Source organism: Polyodon spathula, chromosome 3, assembly GCF_017654505.1.
Source record: "Polyodon spathula isolate WHYD16114869_AA chromosome 3, ASM1765450v1, whole genome shotgun sequence".
Taxonomy (NCBI): Eukaryota; Metazoa; Chordata; class Actinopteri; order Acipenseriformes; family Polyodontidae; genus Polyodon; species Polyodon spathula.
In genome coordinates, this window is record NC_054536.1 from 46,901,542 (window position 1) to 46,926,269 (window position 24,728).

Below are 24,728 nucleotides of genomic sequence, written 5' to 3' on the forward strand. Positions count from 1 at the left end.
GGACTCTCTTGACCTTTTTATCTCTATGTTTATAATCTAGTAGATCATCTCTTTAGTTTATTCACTTTTGAATTAACTCTGTCTCGATAATTCTTTCTTTGTATCCTCTTTTTTTAAGATTTGTTTTTAATACATGTCTTTGTTTTACATAGTCACTTTCTTTAGAGCATATTCTTCGTATTCTTATTCCTAGCCCCTTTGGGATTGCCCTTTTAGTGTGTATTGGATGTGCAGAGGATATGTGTAAATACTGTTGCATGTCAGTAGGTTTATAGAAGAGGTCAGTCTCAATTGAACCTTCTTCAAGTTTTGCTACGGTATCTAAAAATTATATTTCTTTTCTTGTCCATCGAAGGTCCACCTTAATATTACTGTGTCTTTCATTTGCCATTTTATGAAACTGGAAAAGAGATTCTTCTCCATGTGTCCAAACCCCAAAAATATAATCTACAAACCGAATGTATTCTAAAGATTCTCTTTCTGATTTTCTAAGTAATTGTTCTTCCCATTTCCCCATGTATGTACTGGCAAAATGCATTCCTAATTTAGATCCTATTGCGGTACCATCGTTTTGTTTGTAATTTTTATCAACAAATGTAAAATAACTGTTTTCTAAAACTACATTGATCATGTTCAGCACCTCTGCTGTGGGTATTGATTTATCTAGTCTATTATCTAATGCTTTTTGACAAGCTTCTAAAGTTTCGTTACGAGGGACACTTGGATACAAGGATTTTACATCCATGCAAAATAAAACTGTATTCTCTGGAAGGTTGTGCTTTAGTGATTCAAGTCTTTTTTTTAAATTGAGTTGTATCCTTAACATAGCTTGGTAATTTCTCAACATGTGACCTAAGTTGTTTTTCTGCTATTTCAGCTATTATGTGTGTTGGACTATCAATCGTGCTGACTATCATTCGCATTGGGTGATTTTCTTTGTGTATTTTAATTTCCTCTTGATAGGCCTATTCTTGCATTATGTGGCTGCATGTATTTTTTTTAATTCTTTTGATATAATGCCTTTATTGTAAAGTTCTGCAATGTCCTTAACCTATTTTACCAATTTATTGATCCTATTGCTTTTAACTTCTTCTTATGTATCCGTATTCTTTAATTCACATTCTACAGATTTCATATAGTCACCTGTGTTCATTATCACTATTCCTGATCCTTTATCTGCCAGTCTTATACTTATATCATCATCATTTAACAACTCAGTCAAAGCTTGTTCTTCAATATTGGTTAAATTAAGTTCACATTTTTTCTTTAGTCCTATTATAATTTCTTGTTTAACTACTTCAATATACATGTCTAACCACTTGTCTCTTCCATCTGGAGGTGTCCAAGTGCTTGTACTGTTAACCTTAATCCCATGCTCCTAATTACCCTATGAATCGGAGATCTCTTCATTGAAAAAATATTCTGCTAATCTCATGCATCTCTTCCACTCCTTTAGTTCAGTGGCCAGTTTATCTTTATCAGTGTATTTTTTAGTCGGTATAAACTTAAGTCCTTTACTCAATACTGCTTTTTGGGATGTGGCTAAAGATTTCCTTGATAAATTATATACTGTGTCTTCTGTCTTATCTTTAGTGTATTTGTACCATTTCCATTTCTGGGTCTCCTATCTTTCTGTTTTGAATTCTGTGTCCTAGTCCTGTTCAATTCTCTATTTTGAATTTTTTTGTGTACTTTAAACTGGTTTATTTTTACTGTGTTAGATGTATTTTGATTGTCTTTCTTAATGATGGCACAGTTTTCAGATGTTCCTCTGTTTTCAGTGTCTTTAAATACAATAACTGAGAAATGGTTATTGTTGTATAAAAGATTAATTGGATCGTTCTTATTTTTAATAGTTTCTATTGTGCCTTCATATTTAAAACAATCCTTATTCTTTAAGTCTGTGTATATGTGTATGGGTCTATTTAGTAGGTCTGCAGCTGCCAGAACTTCTGCTCTGTAGCCCAAGAATCTATACTGCCGTCACTTAATTTCATTTTTTCAATATGGGTGTGTGTGTGTGTGTGTGTGTGTGTGTGTGTGTGTGTGTGTGTGTGTGTGTGTGTGTTATATGTCGCGAAAAGGCAAACAGACAAGATCAATTCCTGCCCGTGCCCAAATTAATTTGAGGACCACTGCCTTATATTAAGTTTGAGTGGGCTCCAATAATGGCGCCTGTAGAGATTCGCGCATTGGGTCATGGGATATCACGATTGAACCATGGGATGGATTGTCCTGCTTTTTTTTTTTTTTTTTTTTGCTTGCTATCATTGGTTCCGCACATAGTAACGAGGAGGACTGTGAAAATGGCGGTGGGTAGGGATCCAGGGAAATAACCTGTAATATTAATTTAACGTGTTTCGAAAATAGAGACGCGAGGGCTAGTATCGTCCACCGTTGGGACAAGTCCTCAAGGAACTGTGCACCATGCCATCACCTCAGGCCTTGGCCGTGCTAGATGTTGTGCTCCGAGTTCCCTGTATTTTCATTATCGACGCCATCTTTAACTCTTACCATGATCCGGGCTCTGGGTTGGCTGGCGCAGCAGCACAGGTTTTAATCCGGTTACTGGGTAAGTAGTACCAAGCTCAAAATGCATTATGATTCAAATAAGGTATAACCTGTTAATTTCGCTTACTTATTGTCATTGCTTAGATCTTTACGAGTTTGTTCATCTGCTGAGCAAGTGCACCGACCGAGTCCACGTAAAGCCGTGTTTTAAATAAGTATTTGGGTTAAAAATAATATCTGATAGGTGTTTGTTACATTAAAGTGATTTATTCACTGCAATGTATAACTTTTATTTATTTATTTACAAATGGTAGTATTATAAAAGTATAATACGGGGGGGGATCGCCCATATTGCGCATGCGTGGACTACTAAATTTAAAGGGAGGGGTTCACGCATGCCTTAAATCGCATCGTTTTAATACTACTTTTTAATATTGCATACCGTTAAATGAATTAATATAATACTGTATTTGTTGTTATGACTTATACTGGTTAATGTTACCTTACTACCCTGTTCAAAAAGGGTGGTAAGGTGACTAAATAAAATGCAGTATTTTGTATATAACTAGTCAATTGATTTAACTTGCGGTTTATTTTGATGTGCAATTATATTTATGTTAAAACGGGTTAACCTTTTCTAAATTATTAATATTCATTTGTATGACCCTTCTCAGTTGAGTGAAAATTATCTCTTTTTTTAAGTTTGTAATATAGTCTATGTCAGTATTGAAGCCGTATAATTATTTTCGTTAATATGTATAACACGTATGGTATGACAATCAAATTAGCTTATTATGTGGATTTAAAACAGACATACATGCAAAATAAATCACGTTTTACCTGCATTGATTCACACATGGTACAACATACTAAAAACATGGTAAATTATTGGAAAAATATAGGAACAATGTTTTATTTTATTTTTTTATATTTGTGTGTTTATATATGTGTGTGTGTGTATATATTATGTATGTATATGTGTGTGTGTGTATATACAGTACCAGTCAAAAGTTTGAGTAAACTTGCTGGAAACTAGTTTTTTTCATAATTGACAGTGTTTTCGTCGTATAAGTTTCTGTAAATACTTGAAAATGAAAAAAAGGAACACACATGTTACAATATACAAAAGATAAGGAGCATCAAAGCAATGTTCAAGAAAATTGTAAATTGTCTCTAAATCTTGGATTCTTTAATAACAGCCTCACAAACATGAGGAATTCGGTTAACAAGTTTCAGTGGGAAATCACCCGACATGTCTTCCCAGCACTTCTGCAGCAATTCCCAGAGATGTAGGGCACTTGTAGGTAGCTTTGCTTTGACTCTTCTGTCCAGTTCATCCCATACAAGTTATGTGGGATTGAGGTCTGGAGACTGGGCAGGCTAGGTCATTAGATTGAGTTGTCCTTAACTTTCCTTCTTCGCCAGATAGTTCTTACACAAATTTGAGGTGTGTTTCGGGTCATTATCTTGCTGAAGAAAGAAGGACTGCCCAACTAGCCATAATCCTGATGGAAGGGCATGCCTCTGAAGTATGCTGTGATAGCCATGCTGGTTGAGCTTGCCATGGACTTGGTAAAGATCACCAACTCTGTCACCAGCAAAGCAACCCCAGATCTTGACACTGCCTCCTCTGTGCTTGACAGTGGGAACCACACATGCAGAACTCATGCGCTCACCTTTTCTGTGTCTTACAAATACGGCGGTTGGACCCAGATATCTCAAATTTTGGCTCATCGGTCCATAAAACCGACTTCCACTCCTCAAACGCCCAGTTTCCGTGTTTTTTGGCCCAGGCAAGTCTCTTCCTCTTATTCTGCACTCTTAACAATGGTTTCTTTGCAGTAATTCTTCCAGTTACGCCAGCTTCACGTTTAATTAATCGCCGGTTTCACAGACTTGACTCGAATGAACTTGTTCTCTGATTCTGAGGTCACTCGTGGCCTGCCTGACCTTGTTTGGTCCACATGAGTGCCAGTTTCATCAAATCGTTTAATGGTCTTGGCCACAGCAGTTACAGACACTTGCAAAGTTCTTGCGATTTGTCTTAAAGATTGACCTTCATTTCTTAAAGTAATTAGACTGTCTTTTTTTTTTGTTTAACTGAGCGTATTTTGCCATTTTCTGCTCCCTTACGTTCAAGAATGACAAACTTGTGCCTATGCTAAGATATTTATAGTAATCATGGACCCTCACCTGTTAACAATAATTGGTGACAAAAGGTTAATTAGGAAACATGCTAGTTAACTCAGAGAACATCTAACAAAGACCCTTTTATACTTAGGCCAGTGTTCTAACACCGTGTTATACACATTTCAGACTTTTAACTGACTTTGGCTTCAGACTGAAATCCCCTTGCTTTGGGTGACCATTGAAAATTGAAATTGACAAGATTTACATTTTCATTTAAGAATAAATTTTTTGAATGCAATTCATTTATGATTATCAGCTTATATAAGTACATGTATCATATAATTAAATATTAAGTGTTACTAGAAAAGTTTATAAAATTAAAAGCATGGTTAAACATGAAAAACCTGGTTTCAAGCAGGTGTACTCAAACTTTTGACTGGTACTGTATATATTGTAGCGTGCACGGGGGAAGGCAGCAGCATGGCTTGTAGGTGACTTGCAAAGATTCGGCTCTTTTGTACAGCAGCATCGACGATATGCTTTAGTGCGAGAGGTCCCGTTTGCATCTGCCCCATGCTTGTGTGTGGATTGCCTCTCCCTGTGCGAGACGCCTGCCTGCGGGAACCTCCAACTGACATTATATATATATATATATATATATATATATATATATATATATATATATATATATATATATATATATATATATATATATATATTACACACACACACACACACACACTGTAAAACTTTAAATAAATACCCCAGCATTTATTTATTGTATTTGCCAGTAGCCCCGGCGCCAATTGGAGATCGGCAACTATTTGAGACTGTTTATTATGTAAGATCATTAACATCTGCAAATACTTCAGATGCAATCATGAAGCTGCCTGCACACAGTCTTATAGAAACGACTTAAGTAAATTACAACATTCCAGCAATGTCATTAAAGGTTGTGTCAGTGGGTAATAACAGATTATATTGTAATAATAATAAAAACTGTAAAATCCACTAGACAGCCCTGTAAATATCAGAACACAAGCATGTATGAAGGTAGTGTGTGTGTGTGTGTGTGTGTGTATATATATATATATATATATATATATATATATATATAAAATAAAAAAATTATAAATAATAGATATAATAATAATAAAATAATAAAAAGAAAATAAATTTAAATAATATTAATTATATAAAATATAATAATAAAGATATAAGATATAAAACTAAATTCAATACTATAATTATAAAATATAAAAAAAATACATAAATAAAAAATATAATATACACACACACACACACACACACACACACACACACACACACACATATATATAATATAATATAATTGTGTATGTGTGTATAGATACGGTGACAAATGTCACATTTAAAAAAACGGTCTACCCATTTTCTGTGACAACGGTATTGTTTTATGTCACGCCCTGAAGGCAGTTTTGTCATGTTCTTAGTTTGTTAAACCACGTGGTTGTGCAGGGAGTACTGGTTTATTTTCATATAAAATAACTAAGTTAGGTGTATTCATCCCAGTGTACCAGTTTCTTGTGAACAACAGTGTGTTTCCTGGATTGTTAATTTCTAAAAGGATAACATACACAAGTACCTACTGATGACTATATACAGTTAGTAACCTATTCTATCACATTAAGTATACATAGTTACAAAGCATTACAAATGATTACATTAATGCAGTTCAGTAAAATGTTAAAACCTACCGTTAGATAATGAAATACTGTAATTAAACGTACCATATACAATACTTTGAAAATGAAAGAAAACAGAATCAGAGTTTCCTTAATACAATCCCGAAATCGGGATTCCCAGGATTGCAACTAAACGAAATTCATCACATGATTACAGGTGCGTTCAATTGATTAGTCAGTACGGTTGATAAAAGATCTGATAATTGACAACTGTATTCATAAAAAACTAACATAAAACCATTATTAAGTAGCAACTTGGTGTAAAGTTTTGTGAACAAAACATGCCTGTTGACGTTAGTGTTCTGCGATACCTCATTTAAGCAGTATCGCTATGATACCTTGCACAGTATCATGATGTTCGATACTATTTTGATACTTTGGATCTTAAGAACATAAGAAAGTTTACAAACTAGACGGGGCCTGTGACAGAATGGCGTGTGGTGACGTCAGGCCAGATGCAGGAAGAATAACAAAGGCAGTACTGCAGGGCAAAAAGATGCTGCGCACTGTTTATTTAAACACAAATAAAAGGCTTAAACAGAAAAACACTGCTCACAGAGCGAAAATAAAAGTTTTAAATAAAACAATTCACGAACATAAAAACACAACAAAACCAAGGTCAGGCTGGGCAGTCGCCTTCACTGAACCTAAACGTTTCATTTAGTTTTAAATTTCTCTCTCTCCTCTCGCTCTCCCGTACTGCCCTCTGTACACCTCACCCAGAGTGCCGAGAGCTGCAGGCGCTTATAACAGGTGACTTTAACAAAATAATTAGAAACACATTAATTCAGTAAACAACACCAGCCACATTCTCACATGTCTGGTAGTACCAGACCACATCCAAACCAAAAAATAACAAAGAAAAAATTGTATTTTCAAATAACACAACATTCATTCAAATCAACAATAACAACACACTCAGCTATTGGCCGTCATCTTTATAAATAAATCATAATGCAAACAAATACAAAACAATAAATTGCACAGGGGCGGAGGGGGGGGGAACCCCGTTCTAAAAATAAATACTAAATCAAAACAATAACGTGGCAGACAAGCATCTCGCTCGTCCTCCACATATAAAAATATTTTATAGAAGGGCTTTGCCCTGCCCCCTTTTTAATAATGTGCAGGGCTCTCCACCTCCTGCTACAAGGTCATTCATCCCATCTTGCTCATTTGGTTGTTAGTAGCTTATTGATCCCAGGATCCCAGGGTGTCAGCTTCCACAACGTTACTGGGGAGTTGGCTCCAGATTCCCACGATTCTCTGTGTAAAAAAAAAAAAAAAAAAAAAAAAAAAAAGTACCTCCTATTTTCTGTTCTGTATGCCCCTTTATCTAATCTCCATTTGTGGTCCCTTTGGTCAGCATCGTCAAGACCTTTTAGTATTGTGAATGCTTGAATCCGATCACAGTGTAGTCGTCTTTGTTCTAGACTGAATAGATTCAATTCTTTTAGCCTGTCTGCTTATGACAGCCTTTTAAACCTGGAATAATTTGCCCTTTGCACTCTTTCTAGAGCAGTAATATCCTTAATGTAGCGAGGTGACCACAACTGAACACAGTATTCTAGATGAGGTCTTACTAATGCATTGTACAGTTTTAACATTACTTTGCTTGATTTTAAATTCCCCACTTTTCACTATATATTCAAGCATGTTGTTGGCCTTTTTTATAGCTTCCCCGCATTGTCTAGATGAAGACATTTCTGAGTCAACGTAAACTCCTAGGTCTTTTTCATAAATTCCGTCTTCAAATTCAGTATCTCCCATATGATATTTATAATGCACATTTTTATTACCTGCATGCAATACCGTACGCGTTTCTCTATTAACCCTTTGCAGTCCTATGTTGGACCAAGGCCATAATTACAATTTTCCCTTTTCAGTCCGACATCATCAAAAAGACTTCAAGCACTCTAGTTATTTTTTTCTCCAGAAAAAGCAGAGAACACCTTTCAATGGCTGAGTGAGACCAATAGGAGCAGAGAGAAGCCGAAAAAAAGGGGGCATGTCTGAGCAATACACATAGCCCCTGCATCACAGAGATAACATGGACACAAACAAAGAAGATAGTTGCCTTTGCATCCAGTATTCAAAGAATATCATGGACATTTGTAGAGCTTTTTGAGATGTTCTAGTAATAATAACTTGGATCGCATTATTGAGGAGTTTGGTGGTAAATGAGTGATCAGGAGAGGAGTTATTATGCACGACTATGAAGAGGTATATGAAAAGTACAGCGAACAAGGGGTGGGGCTTGGCTTGAGATGCAATACTGGGTGTCTGTTTGCAATGCAGTGCCTTTTAAACCTGTTTGACGCTGAAAAAAATATTTTAAACTGCGCATGTGAAAATAAATTGGACCTGACGCTCCTGACAAGCACTGAATAAATGGACTGCAAAGGGTTAAATGTCATTTGCCATGTGTCTGCCCAGTTCTGATTGCTGTCTAGATCATTTTGGATGACAAGTGATTGCCTCTCCTCCTATTTTTGTGTTATCTGCAAATTTAACAAGTTTGCTTACTATACGAATCTAAGTCATTAATGTAGATTAGGAATAGTAGAGGACCTAATACTGATCGTTATGGTATTCCACCGGTTACCTCACTCCATTCTGAGGTTTCTCCTCTGATCAGTACTTTTTCTGTTTTCTATATGTTAACCACTGCCTAATCCATGTGCTTGCATTTCCTTGAATCCCTACTGCGTTCAGTTTGAGAATTAATCTTTTATGCAGGACTTTGTCAAAAGCTTTCTGGATATTTAAATAAACCATATCATATGCTTTGCAATTGTTGATGTTGCATCCTCAAAAACATCAAGCAGGTTAATTAGACACAGTCTTCCTTTTCTAAAAACATGCTGACCGTCTCCCAGGATACTGTTAGGTAATTTTCCATTTTGGATCTTATTATAGTTTCATTAAGTTTACATATAATAGAAGTCAGGCTTATTGATCTGTAGTTACCTGGTTCAGTTTTGTTTCCCTTTTTGTGGATCAGTATTACGTTTGCAATTCCAGTCTGTGGGTGCAACCCTTGTGTCAAGAGATTGTTGCATGATCTTGGTTAGTGGTTTTTAAATAACTCATTTAATTTATTTTACTATTGGGAGGATCTCATCTGGCCCAGGGGAATTGTTTATTTTAAGAGCTCCTAGTCCCTTTAACACTTCTGCCTTGGTTATGCCAAAGTTATTTAAAACCGGATAGGAACAGGTTGACATATGGGGCATGTTGTCCGTATCCTCCTTTGTAAAAATAATTTAATGTATTTGTTGTCTTTTTCTCTTCGTCTATGATTTTGCCATTTGTATCGCTTAGACATTTAACCTCCTCTTTGAATGTTCTCTTACTGTTATAATATTGGAAAAACATTTTGGAATTGGTTTTAGCTCCCTTAGCAATGTTTATTTCTATTTCTCTCTCGGCCTTTCTGACTTCCTTTTTGACTTACATTTGCAGTTAAGAACATAAGAACATAAGAAAGTTTACAAACGAGAGGAGGCCATTCGGCCCATCTTGCTCGTTTGGTTGTTAGTAGCTTATTGATCCCAAAATCTCATCAAGCAGCTTCTTGAAGGATCCCAGGGTGTCAGCTTCAACAACATTACTGGGGAGTTGATTCCAGACCCTCACAATTCTCTGTGTAAAAAAGTGTCTCCTATTTTCTGTTCTGAATGCCCCTTTTTCTAAACTCCATTTGTGACCCCTGGTCCTTGTTTCTTTTTTCAGGCTGAAAAAGTCCCTTGCGTCGACACTGTCAATACCTTTTAGAATTTTGAATGCTTGAATTAGGTCGCCACGTAGTCTTCTTTGTTCAAGACTGAACAGATTCAATTCTTTTAGCCTGTCTGCATATGACATGCCTTTTAAGCCCGGAATAATTCTGGTTGCTCTTCTTTGCACTCTTTCTAGAGCAGCAATATCTTTTTTATAGCGAGGTGACCAGAACTGCACACAATATTCAAGATGAGGTCTTACAAGTGCATTGTACAGTTTTAACATTACTTCCCTTGATTTAAATTCAACACTTTTCACAATGTATCCGAGCATCTTGTTAGCCTTTTTTATAGCTTCCCCACATTGCCTAGATGAAGACATTTCTGAGTCAACAAAAACTCCTAGGTCTTTTTCATAGATTCCTTCTCCAATTTCAATATCTCCCATATGATATTTATAATGTACATTTTTATTTCCTGCGTGCAGTACCTTACACTTTTCTCTATTAAATGTCATTTGCCATGTGTCTGCCCAGTTCTGAATCTTGTCTAGATCATTTTGAATGACCTTTGCTGCTGCAACAGTGTTTGCCACTCCTCCTACTTTTGTGTCGTCTGCAAATTTAACAAGTTTGCTTACTATACCAGAATCTAAATCATTAATGTAGATTAGGAATAGCAGAGGACCTAATACTGATCCCTGTGGTACACCGCTGGTTACCACACTCCATTCTGAGGTTTTTCCTCTAATCAGTACTTTCTGTTTTCTACATGTTAACCACTCCCTAATCCATGTACATGTGTTTCCTTGAATCCCAACTGCGTTCAGTTTGAGAATTAATCTTTTGTGCGGGACTTTGTCAAAAGCTTTCTGGAAATCTAAATAAACCATGTCATATGCTTTGCAATTATCCATTATCGATGTTGCATCCTCAAAAAAATCAAGCAAGTTAGTTAGACACGATCTCCCTTTCCTAAAACCATGTTGACTGTCTCCCAGGACCCTGTTACCATATAGGTAATTTTCCATTTTGGATCTTATTATAGTTTCCATAAGTTTGCATATAATAGAAGTCAGGCTTACTGGTCTGTAGTTACCTGGTTCAGTTTTGTTTCCCTTTTTGTGGATCGGTATTACGTTTGCAATTTTCCAGTCTGTCGGTACCACCCCTGTGTCAAGAGACTGCTGCATGATCTTGGTTAGCGGTTTGTAAATTACTTCTTTCATTTCTTTGAGTACTACTGGGAGGATCTCATCCGGCCCAGGGGATTTGTTTATTTTAAGAGCTCCTAGTCCCTTTAACACTTCTGCCTCAGTTATGCTAAAGTTATTTAAAACTGGATAGGAACTGGATGACATGTGGGGCATGTTGTCAGTATCTTCCTTTGTAAAAACTTGTGAAAAGTAATCATTTAACATATTTGCTATTTTTTTTTTTTCTTCCTCTACGATTTTGCCATTTGTATCTCTTAAACATTTAATCTCCTCTTTGAATGTTCTCTTGCTGTTGTAATATTGGAAAAACATTTTGGAATTGGTTTTAGCTCCCTTAGCAATGTTCATTTCTATTTCTCTCTTGGCCTTTCTAACTTCCTTTTTGACTTGCATTTGCAGTTCTGTGTACTCTTTCTGTGTACTTTCTTTTTGGTCCTTTTTTAATGCTCTGTAAAGTGCCTTTTTTCGCTGAATATTTTTTTTAATTGATCTATTAAACCATTTTGGCAATTTAGTTTTACATTTAGATTTGTCTACTTTAGGGATATAATTGTTTTGCGCCTCTAGTACTACGTTTTTGAAGAACAACCATCCTTCTTCTGTGGGTGTTTTCTCTATTTTACTCCAATCTACTTCTGTTAGTCTCTGTTTCATGCCTTCATAGTTTGCTTTTCTAAAATTGTAAACCTTAGCTTTAGTCTTTACTTTTGGGGATTTAAAAAACACTTCAAATGAGACCATGTTGTGGTCTGAGTTTGCCAGTGGTTCTCTGACCTCTGTTTTAGTTATTCTATCTTCGTTATTTGAAAAGACTAAATCAAGGCATGCCTCCCCTCTAGTGGGTGCCTTGACAAATTGTGTTAGGAAGCAGTCATTTGTCATTTCCACCATTTCTATTTCATCCTTCGCGCTACCCACCGGGTTTTCCCATTTTATTTGGGGGAAGTTGAAATCCCCCATTAGTATGGCTTCTCCTTTGCTACACACATTTCTAATGTCATTGTATAACAGATTATTGTGCTCACCGTCTGAATCTGGCGGTCTATAGCATGCTCCTATTATTATGCCTTTTGAATTTTTGTCTGTTATTCTGACCCATATTGATTCGGTTTTATTTTCTTTGTCCAGGTTTAACACCTGGGCTTCAAGACTGTTTCTTATGTATAGCGCTACCCCTCCTCCTCTTCTGTCCTGCCTGTCTTTCCTATACAGTGTATACCCACAAATATTATATTCGTCCCCATCACTCTCAGATAACCACGTTTCTGTAACACCTATCACATCATAGTTACCTGTTAGTGCAGTAGCTTCAAGTTCTAGAATTTTGTTTCTGATACTTCTAGCATTTAGATAAATACATTTAATGGTTGTCTTACCTGAGTTGTTGTTCTTGTTTTGATGCGGTCTCCCTTCTGTTTTTTTGTTGATTTCTCCCCCCTTCCTTTCTAGTTTAAATGCTTCCGAACCTGCTCGAGGATCTTTTCTCCAAGTAGACTAGTTCCCTTGTTATTTAAATGCAGTCCATCCCGTCTATACAGATAGTCCTCGTTGTAGAAAGTGGTCCAATGATCAAGATAGGTGAAGCCTTCCCGTGTGCACCACGTCTTCAGCCATTGGTTTTGATTAATTATTTCCAGCTGTCCATATGGTCCTTTGCAAGGTGCGGGTAGTATACCAGAAAATACCACAGTTTTGGTTTTCTCTTTTAATTTCCTTCCTAGCTCTCTGAATTTGTTTTGCAGGGATTTTGGTCTGTCTCTTCCAATGTTGTTTGTACCGATGTGGACGACTACTACCGGGTCGTCTCCTGTTCGTTCTAGGAGCCTGTCCACGTTCTCAGTGATGTGCTTGACCGAGGCTCCCGGAAGGCAGCACACTGTTGTAGTAAGGGGGTCCAAACTGCGAATTGAACTTGCTGTGTTTCTCAATATGGAGTCCCCAACAATCATGACCTCCCTTCTTTTTACTGTCTTGTCACCACTGTCAATAGGGTCCTGGATGTTGTTCCTTTCATTCTCTTGTTGTTGGTTCTGCTCATCAAAATTCTGAAGTGACTCAAATTTGTTGGTTGTTTTGATTTCTGGTGGTTGTGTTTGACGAAGTTTCTTTTTTTCCCTGCTTCTGCCTACCTGAACCCAGCTGTTCTGACCTTCTATCTCCCTGGTGGCTTTCAGTCTGTTAGGGGTGATGCAGACTTCCATGAATTGTGGGTGTGCCAGTTCCTCAAGATCCTGTTGCTGTCTCACTTCTTCCAGCTCCATTTCTAGCATGCTTACTAGTTTATGCAAATCCTGGATCGCGCGGCACTTTACGCACACTTGGTTTAGCTCCGCTGGGTTTTCTCGGATTTCCCACATCAAGCAGGTGTCACAGATTACTGGCTTGAAGACCATGTTGAGGGTTTTTTTTTTTGAAGTTTAGTTTCTTCTGCAGCCGTCAACCTGCTTTCAAACTGCTTCGAAACTGCTCTGTACTTTTCCACGCTGTACTTCTCCCACTCGCTGTCGCTTCCACTCGCTGTCGCTGGGAAGACTGCCTCGTTTAACTGCGTTGTTCTGCTGTGCTGTCGGCTCCTCCCCTCGCCCGTGTCTCAAAACGGCGCTGAATTTGAATCAGCTGCTCCGAGTTTCAGCTTGTTTGTTATCAGAAAAACACACGCCCTTACTCTTGTTTTTACCCAATGTCCTCTGTTTTCTGATTAAAGCAATTCAAGATGCAATTTCTCCTTTCTGCTTCGAAACTGCTCTGTACTTTTCCACGCTGTACTTCTCCCACTCGCTGTCGCTTCCACTCGCTGTCGCTGGGAAGACTGCCTCGTTTAACTGCGTTGTTCTGCTGTGCTGTCGGCTCCTCCCCTCGCCCGTGTCTCAAAACGGCGCTGAATTTGAATCAGCTGCTCCGAGTTTCAGCTTGTTTGTTATCAGAAAAACACACGCCCTTACTCTTGTTTTTACCCAATGTCCTCTGTTTTCTGATTAAAGCAATTCAAGATGCAATTTCTCCTTTCTGCTTCGAAACTGCTCTGTACTTTTCCACGCTGTACTTCTCCCACTCGCTGTCGCTTCCACTCGCTGTCGCTGGGAAGACTCTTTCTGTGTACTTTTGTTTTTGGCCCTTTTAAACACTCTGTAAAGTGCCTTTTTTCGCTGAATATTTTTTTTTTTAATTAATCTGTTAACCATTTTGGCAATTTTGTTTTAGATTTGTCTACTTTTGGGATGTAATTTTTTTTTACCTCTTGTACTACATTAAAAAAAAAAAACAGCATTCTTTTTTCTGTGGATGTTTTCTTTATTTTAGTCCAATCTGCTTCTGTTAGTCTCTGTTTCATACCTTCATAGTTAGCCTTCCTAAAATTGTAAACCTTAGCTTTAGTCATTACTTTTGGGGTTTTAAAAAACACTTGAAATGAGACCCTGTTGTGGTCTGAGTTTGCCAGTGGTTCTCTGACCTCTGTTTTAGTTATTCTGTCTTCGTTATTTGAAAAGACTAAATCAAGGCATGCCTCCCCTCTAGTGGGTGCCTTGACAAATTGTGTTAGGAAGCAGTCATTTGTCTTTTCCACCATTTCAATTTCATCTGTCATCCTCCCCACTGGGTTTTCCCATTTTATACGGTAGTTCCTCATAAGTTAGAAAAACTTGTTTGAAACTAGTCTCTCTACAGCTGCAAGAGTTGCTGTTTTCACCATGTTCCAGAGGCAGAACTAAATCACTTAGACTTACCATCTGTACCAGTACTAAAAGTCTGAAACTTATTTAAATCAAGTGTGAAATAAAAAATGGAAATATCTCTTATACATTATGAGATAAAGGTATTCAAACTAAGGTAAAAATCTTCTCCTTTAAGTGTGTAGCGAGTTTTCAAACAGAAAAGCTAAATTGGACATCTGCCAATCGTGTGATTCCACATGTTGGTCAACATCAAAATAAACCAGGGATAGCAAGCAGTTTGATATCCACAACGTTTATATTAAATAATTTATTTGTTTTAAAACAGCACATATCACAAAAAGAATACTGTGGTTTGAACTTGCAACATGATGTCCTTGAAGAGCACACAGCCTTAGCTCTAGAATTGCTCTATTTTCTGTTTGAAAGTATCTACTTTCCTGTTTGGTAGATACCATAGAATGGAATTGTATACAAGAGTGACATGTAGCTTCCTTGTCTAAATCTCTGATAAATTGTAGTTCGTCTTTAATTAAAAATAAATAAAGGAATAATTTATTAGGTAGAAGTAAATGATTTTAAAAATGCAGAGGAATAAATATATTTAGAAATACATATTTTTAAATAAATGCAGAAACTGATGTTTATTATAAATGTATAAATAAATTAACACTTGAACCACCATGCGGGTCATTGTGACCCATTTTGCACATAATGTTAATTACTCTTCTGTTGTAAATCATATGTGTGTGTCCATTTTTGACTTTTCCTAAATATATGAATTAAATATCCTGATGGCATTTGATAGGCAGAATTGCAAAAATGATAAAACAGCTCTACCTAGAACTGCCACGCGGGTCAATGTGACCCATGCATTACAATACATGTCTTTTTTTAATACAACAGAAGATATTCTATTTTTGTACGCTGAACAAAAATAAACACAACATGCAACCATTTCAAAGATTTTACTGAGTTACAGTTCATATAAGGAAATCAGTCAATTGAAATAAATTCAGTAGACTCTAATCTATGGATTTCACATGACTGGGAATACAGATGTGCATCTCTTGGTCACAAATACCTTAAAAGGTAGGGGCGTGGATCAGAAAACCAGTCTGTATCTGGTGTGACCACCATTTGCCTCATGCAGCATGACGCATCTCCTTCACATAGAGTTGATCAGGCTGTTGATTGTGGCCGGTGAAATGTTGTCCCACTCCTCTTCAATGGCTTGCGAAGTTGCTCCAGAGCATCCCAACCATGCTCAGTGGGGGACATGTCTGATGAGTATGCAAGCCATGGAAGAACTGGGACATTTTCAGCTTCCAGGAATTGTGTACATATCTTTGCGACATGGGGCCGTGCATTATCATGCTGAAACATGAGGTGATGGCGGCGGATGAATGGTACGACAATGGGCCGCAGGATCTCGTCACGGTATCTCTGTGCATTCAAATTGCCATCAATAAAATGCAATTGTGTTCGTTGTCCATAGCTTATGCCTGCCCATACCGCAACCCCACCGCCACCATGGGGCACTCTGTTAACAACGTTGACATCAGCAAACTGCTCACCCACATGACGCCATACATGCTGTCTGCCATCTGCCCTGTACAGTTGAAAGCGGGATTCATCCATGAAGAGCACACTTTTCCAGCGTGCCAGTGGCCATCGAAGGTGAGCATTTGCCCACTGAAGTCGGTTACGATGCTGAACTGCAGTCAGGTCAAGACTCTGGTGAAGACGACGAGCATGCAGATAAGCTTCCCTGAGACGGTTTCTGACAGTTGGTGCAGAAATTCTTCGGTTGTGCAAAACCACAGTTTCATCAGCTGTCCGAGTGGCTGGTCTTGGACGATCCCGCAGGTGAAGAAGCCGGATGTGGCGGTCCTGGGCTGGCGTGGTTACATGTGGTCTGCGGTTGTGAGGCCGGTTGGACATACTGCCAAATTCTCTAAAACGACGTTGGAGGCGGCTTATGGTAGAGAAAAGGACATTCAATTCTCTGGCAACAGCTCTGGTGGACATTCCTGCAGTCAGCATGCCAATTGCACACTCCCTCAAAACTTGAGACATCTGTGGCATTGTGTTGTGACAAAACTGCACATTTTAGAGTGGCCTTTTATTGTCCCCAGCACAAGGTGCACCTGTGTAATGATCATGCTGTTTAATCAGCTTCTTGATATGCCACACCTCTCAGATGGATGGATTACACCGTGTAACAATTTATTTATTTATTTATTTATTTATTTTTGTTCCTGGGTAGTAAGTGTTATTTCCTAATTGCTTATGCCTCAAAAGTATAGAAAATGGCTATTATTCCCCACAAACTTTGCTTTTGTGACCAGAACAGTGATATTTCAAAACATCACTATTTCCAATGGGAAAACGGGCAAATGTGTGTCTTTTCGTTCACATAAAGTCAGAAAAAAACAACATATGAATCCAAATTAACATGTATTTATACTAAAGTAATACAAAAATGACTACAAAAGATTTAGAAGAGAGTAGTTTTTTGAGATTTACGATTATACTGTAAATACAGTGTGAAATCTCCCTTGCAATGCCAACCCCACTTAATGGTGTTTTCCGTTTGTGTTCTCCCTCTGTGCGGGATGCGAAGTTTATCATTTGAATTTACTGAAACGCTTTGCATCTTTAGAAATAAGTGTAAAGTCATTTTACAAAAATGTGGAGATTTATACTTGGTTATGGACCTGACTGAAGATGTCATTAGCAAAGCTGAAGTTACTTTTTTAAACACACTTTTCTTATTCCAATACAGTATTTGTAAGCGATAATCAGTTTGTGTGAAAACCAGGCTTTAAAATCACTGATAATAGGTACACAGGCGGTGATTCCGTGAGTGCTGCGGGGCTCAAGCACCAGTGGGGGAAAATAAGGTCCTGCACAGTGCAAATAAATCACCTGTTCTGTCAAATTACAGTGTGCATGCTTCACAAGCAGAACTGTTATTGCAGTGTTTTAAAAATAAAATCCATTTATACAAAACTCACAGTTTTCTTAAAGATCTGTGGATCCCTTGTTTTTCTTTTGTATTTGTTTTGCTCTCATTAGTATCTATAGCAGATATGTCAATCATATATATACACACACACACACATATACAGCTCTGGAAAAAATTAAGATTAAAAAAAATTTCTTAAATCACATCTCTACATGTATGACAGCCATTCCATTCCAGTGTCTGTTGAATTCCAACACAGGCACACCTCATTCTACTGAATGAGGTACTGATTAGGGGATCACCTGAACCAAATCTTACTTAAAGAGGAAAAGTATAAAAACCACTCCTGTGGTCATCACTATCCTCTTGCAATAGGACCAGCTGGATGGCAAAACGGTGCTAGTAGTACCTCAAAAGTAATTGGAATCAAAAAATAACTATTGACGATGCCCAAAGAGTTGAAAAGGAAAGTTTTGAATGAGGAAAAGAAGGGTTCAATTCTGGCTTTACTGACAGAGGGATACAGTGAGCGTTGGGTTGCTTCCATCCTTAAAATTTCAAAGACGGCAGTTCATAAGAACAAAGTCAAGCAGCACACACTGGGGACAACAAAGCTACAGACCGGCAGAGGGCAAAAATGACTCTCCACTGACCGGGATGACCACCAACTCATTTGAATGTCACTCGGCAACTGTAGGATGACATCAAGTGATCTACAAAAAAAATGGCAAACGGCAGCTGGGATGAAGTGCACGGCGAGGACGGTTCGAAACAGGCTCCTAGGGGCAGGGCTGAAGTCGGGCAAAGCTAGAAAAAAGCCCTTCATCAATGAGAAGCAAAGAAGAGCCAGGCTGAGGTTTGCAAAAGACCATAAGGATTGGACCGTAGAGGACTGGAGTAAGTTCATCTTCTCTGATGAGTCCAATTTTCAGCTTTGCCCAACACCTGGTCGTCTGATGGTTAGACGGAGACCTGGAGAGGCCTACAAGCCACAGTGTCTGGGGGAGGATCGGTGATGACCTGGGGGGTGCTTCAGCAAGGTTGGAATCGGGCAGATTTGTCTTAAGGACGCATGAATCAAGCCAAGTACAAGGTTGTCCTGGAAGAAAACTTGCTTCTTTCTGCTCTGACAATGTTCCCCAACTCTGAGGATTGGTTTTTCCAGCAGGACAATGCTCCATGCCACACAGCCAGGTCAATCAAGGTGTGGATGGAGGACCACCAGATCAAGACCCTGTCATGGTCAGTCCAATCTCCTGACCTGAACCCCATTGAAAACCTCTGGAATGTGATCAAGAGGAAGATGGATGGTCACAAGCCATCAAACAAAGCCGAGCTGCTTGAATTTTTGCGCCAGGAGTGGCATAAAGTCACCCAACATCATTGTGGAAGACTGGTGGAGAGCATGCCAAGACGCATGAAAGCTGTGCTTGAAAATCAGGGTTATTCCACCAAATATTGATTTATGAACTCTTCCTAAGTTAAAACATTAGTATTGTGTTGTTTAAAAATGAATATGAACTTATTTTCTTTGCATTATTTGAGGTCTGACAACACTGCATCTTTTTTGTTATTTTGAGCAGTTGTCATTTTCTGTAAATAAATGCTCTAAATGACAATATTTTTATTTGGAATTTGGGAGAAATGTTGTCAGTAGTTTTATAGAATAAAACAAAAATGTTCATTTTACCCAAACACATACCTATAAATAGTAAAACCAGAGAAACTGATAATGTTGCGTGGTCTCTCTAATTTTTTCCAGAGCTGTATAATTATATATACACACACACACACACATACAGTGCCTTGCAAAAGTATTCAGAGCCCTGACCAATTCTCTCATATTACTGAATTACAAATGGTACATTGAAATTTCATTCTGTTCGATATTTTATTTTTAAAAACAAACTCAGAATCAATTATTGTAAGGTGACATTGGTTTTATGTTGGGAAATATTTTTTTAAGAAAAATAAAAAACTGAAATATCTTGCTTGCGTAAGTATTCAACCCCCAGACAATAATATTTGGTAGAGACACCTTTCGCTGCAATAACAGCTTTAAGTCTTTTGGGTAAGTATGTACCAGCTTTGCACACAGTGTCGGAGTGATTTTGGCCCATTCTTCTTGGCAGATTTGCTCCAGGTTGTTCAGGTTGGTTAGACAACGCTTGTGGACTGCAATTTTCAAATAGTGCCACAGATTCTCAATGGGATTGAGATCAGGACTTTGACTGGGCCACTGTAGGACATTCACCTTTTTGTTCTTGAGCCACTCCAGTGTTGCTTTGGCCTTGTGATTGGGATCATTGTCCTGCTGAAAGGTGAATTTCCTCCCAAGCTTCAGTTTTTTAGCGGACTGAAGTAGATTCTCTTGCAGTATTTCCATGTATTTTGCTCCATCCATTCTTCCTTCAATTGTAACAAGATGCCCAGTCCCTGCTGATGAGAAGCATCCCCACAGCATGATGCTGCCACCACCATACTTCACTGTAGGGATGGTGTATCTTGAGTTTTGGCCAAAAAGCTCTATCTTGGTCTCATCTGACCACAAAACCTTTTCCCACATTGCAGCTGGGTCACTCCCATGCTTTCTGGCAAACTCCAGACATGCTTTCAGATGGTACTTTTTAAGAACATAAGAACATAAGAAAGTTTACAAACGGAGGAGGCCATTCGTCCCATCTTGCTCGTTTGGCTGTTAGTAGCTTATTGATCCCAGAATCTCATCAAGCAGCTTCTTGAAGGATCCCAGGGTGTCAGCTTCAACAACATTACTGGGGAGTTGATTCCAGACCCTCACAATTCTCTGTGTAAAAAAGTGCCTCCTATTTTCTGTTCTGAATGCCCCTTTGTCTAATCTCCATTTGTGACCTCTGGTCCTTTTTTCTTTTTTCAGGCTGAAAAAGTCCCTTGGGTCGACACTGTCAATACCTTTTAGAATTGTGAATGCTTGAATTAGGTCGCCACGTAGTCTTCTTTATTCAAGACTGAACAGATTCAATTCTTTTAGCCTCTCTGCATATGACATGCCTTTTAAGCCCGGGATAATTCTGGTCGCTTTTCTTTGCACTCTTTCTAGAGCAGCAATATCTTTTTTATAGCGAGGTGACCAGAACTGCACACAATATTCAAGATGAGGTCTTACAAGTGCATTGTACAGTTTTAACATTACTTCCCTTGATTTAAATTCAACACTTTTCACAATGTATCCGAGCATCTTGTTAGCCTTTTTTATAGCTTCCCCACATTGTCTAGATGAAGATATTTCTGAGTCAGCAAAAACTCCTAGGTCTTTTTCATAGATTCCTTCTCCAATTTCAGTATCTCCCATATGATATTTATAATGTACATTTTTATTTCCTGCGTGCAGTACCTTACACTTTTCTCTATTAAATGTCATTTGCCATGTGTCTGCCCAGTTCTGAATCTTGTCTAGATCATTTTGAATGAACTTTGCTGCTGCAACAGTGTTGCCACTCCTCCTACTTTTGTGTCGTCTGCAAATTTAACAAGTTTGCTTACTATACCAGAATCTAAATCATTAATGTAGATTAGGAATAGCAGAGGACCTAATACTGATCCCTTTGGTACACCGCTGGTTACCACACTCCATTCTGAGGTTTTTCCTCTAATCAGTACTTTCTGTTTTCTACATGTTAACCACTCCCTAATCCATGTACATGTGTTTCCTTGAATCCCAACTGCGTTCAGTTTGAGAATTAATCTTTTGTGCGGGACTTTGTCAAAAGCTTTCTGGAAATCTAAATAAACCATGTCATATGCTTTGCAATTATCCATTATCGATGTTGCATCCTCAAAAAAATCAAGCAAGTTAGTTAGACACGATCTCCCTTTCCTAAAACCATGTTGACTGTCTCCCAGGACCCTGTTACCATATAGGTAATTTTCCATTTTGGATCTTATTATAGTTTCCATAAGTTTGCATATAATAGAAGTCAGGCTTACTGGTCTGTAGTTACCTGGTTCAGTTTAGTTTCCCTTTTTGTGGATCGGTATTACGTTTGCAATTTTCCAGTCTGTCGGTACCACCCCTGTGTCAAGAGACTGCTGCATGATCTTGGTTAGCGGTTTGTAAATTACTTCTTTCATTTCTTTGAGTACTACTGGGAGGATCTCATCCGGCCCAGGGGATTTGTTTATTTTAAGAGCTCCTAGTCCCTTTAACACTTCTGCCTCAGTTATGCTAAAGTTATTTAAAACTGGATAGGAACTGGATGATATGTGGGGCATGTTGTCAGTATCTTCCTTTGTAAAAACTTGTGAAAAGTAATCATTTAATATATTTGCTATTTTTTTTTCTTCATCTACGATTTTGCCATTTGTATGTCTTAAAACATTTAATCTCCTCTTTGAATGTTCGCTTGCTGTTGTAGTATTGGAAAAACATTTTGGAATTGGTTTTAGCTCCCTTAGCAATGTTCATTTCTATTTCTCTCTTGGCCTTTCTAACTTCCTTTTTGACTTGCGTTTGCAGTTCCAAGTACTCTTTCTGCGTACTTTCTTTTTGGTCCCTTTTTAATGCTCTGTAAAGTGCTTTTTTTCGCTGAATTTTTTTTTTTAATTGATCTATTAAACCATTTTGACATTTTAGTTTTACATTTAGATTTGTCTACTTTAGGGATGTAATTGTTTTGCACCTCTAGTACTACATTTTTGAAGAACAACCATCCTTCTTCTGTGGGTGTGTTCTCCATTTTACTCCAATCTACTTCTGTTAGTCTCTGTTTCATACCTTCATAGTTTGCTTTTCTAAAATTGTAAACCTTAGCTTTAGTCATTACTTTTGGGGTTTTAAAAAACACTTCAAATGAGACCATGTTGTGGTCTGAGTTTGCCAGTGGTTCTCTGACCTCTGTTTTAGTTATTCTGTCTTCGTTATTTGAAAAGACTAAATCAAGGCATGCCTCCCCTCTAGTCGGTGCCTTGACAAATTGTGTTAGGAAGCAGTCATTTGTCATTTCCACCATTTCTATTTCATCCTTTGTGCTACCCACCGGGTTTTCCCATTTTATTTGGGGGAAGTTGAAATCCCCCATTAGTATGGCTTCTCCTTTGCTACACGCATTTCTAATGTCATTTGTATAACATATTATTGTGCTCACCTTCTGAATCTGGCGGTCTATAGCATGCTCCACATTATTATTCCTTTTGAATTCTTTGTCCATCATTCTGACCCATATTGATTCTGCTTTAATTTTTTTTTCTAGATTTAACACCTGGACTTCAAGACTGTTTCTTATGTATAGCACTACCCCTCCTCCACTTCTGTCCTGCCTGTCTTTCCTATACTAGTGCATACCCACAAATATTATATTCGTCCCCATCACTCTCAGACAACCACGTTTCTGTAACACCTATCACATCATGCAGTTCTAATATTCAGATAGTCCTCGTTGTAGAATGTGGACCAATGATCAAGATAGGTGAAGCATTACCATGTCCACCACGTCTTCAGCCATGCGTTTAGATTAATTTTTTCCAGCTGTCCATATGGTCCTTTGCAAGGTGCTGGTAGTATACCAGAAAATACCACAGTTTTTGTTTTCTCTTTTAATTTCCTTCCTAGCTTTCTGAATTTGTTTGGCAGGGATTTTTGTCTGTCTCGTCCAATGTTGTTTGTACCAATGTGTACGACTACTACCGGGTCATCTCCTGTTTGTTCTAGGAGCCTGTCCACATTCTCAGTGATGTGCTTGACCGAGGCTCCCGGAAGGCAGCACACTGTTGTAGTAAGGGGGTCCAAACTGCGAATTGAACTTGCTGTGTTTCTCAATATGGTGTCCCCAACAATCATAACCTCCCTTCTTTTTACTGTCTTGTCACCACTGTCAATAGGGTCCTGGATGTTGTTCCTTTCATTCTCTTGTTGTTGGCTCTGCTCATCAAAATTCTGAAGTGACTCAAATTTGTTGGTTGTTTTGGTTTCTGGTGGTTGTGTTTGACGAAGTTTCTTTTTTTCCCTGCTTCTGCCTACCCTGGTGGCTTTCAGTCTGTTAGGTGTGATGCAGACTTCCATGAATTGTGGGTGTGCCAGTTCCTCAAGATCCTGTTGCTGTCTCACTTCTTCCAGCTCCATTTCTAGCACACTTACTAGTTTATGCAAGTCCTGGATCGCGCGGCGCTTTACGCACACTTGGTTTAGCTCCGCTGGGTTTTCTCGGATTTCCCACATCAAGCAGGTGTCGCAGATTACTGGCTTGAAGACCATGTTGAGGTTTTTTTTTTTTTTTTAAGTTTAGTTTCTTCTGCAGCCGTCAACCTGCTTTCAAACTGCTTCTAAACTGCTCTGTACTTTTCCACGCCTGTACTTCTCCCACTCGCTGTCGCTGGGAAGACTGCCTTGTTTATAGCTGCGTTGTTCTGCTGTGCTGTTGGCTCCTCCCCTCGCCCGTGTCTCAGAACGGCGCTGAATTTGAATCTGCTGCTCCAAGTTTCAGCTTGTTTGTTATCAGAAAAACACGCGCGGCTGTTTGACTTTGAGCTGCTGTTGTGTTTCCCCAATGTCCTCTGTTTTCTGATTAAAGCAATTCAAGATGCATTTCTCCTTACTGCTTCTAAACTGCTCTGTACTTTTCCACGCCTGTACTTCTCCCACTCGCTGTCGCTTTCCCTAGTCTATGCATTTTGTATTACTTTATCTCTAACTTCTGTAGAATGCTCTTTGGTCTTCATTTTCCTTCTCACAGCCTTACCAATGATCCTTCAACAGTGGGGTTTTTATCCAGAAAATGTGACGGCAACTTTAATGGTTCACAGGTGGAG

General features: G+C 38.3%; 1 protein-coding gene across 1 annotated transcript in view; it reads left to right on the top strand.

Moving 5' to 3' along the window:
- Positions 1 to 2,270: 2,270 nt before the first annotated feature.
- The window catches only part of rnf139 (ring finger protein 139), a 29,848-nt gene continuing 7,390 nt past the window's right edge, over positions 2,271 to 24,728 (top strand). Inside the window, exon 1 of the mRNA XM_041245328.1 lies at positions 2,271 to 2,572. Within this exon, the coding sequence (XP_041101262.1) occupies positions 2,428 to 2,572 (145 nt within the window). The 5' untranslated portion in view covers positions 2,271 to 2,427. The remainder of the gene's footprint in view (positions 2,573 to 24,728) is intronic.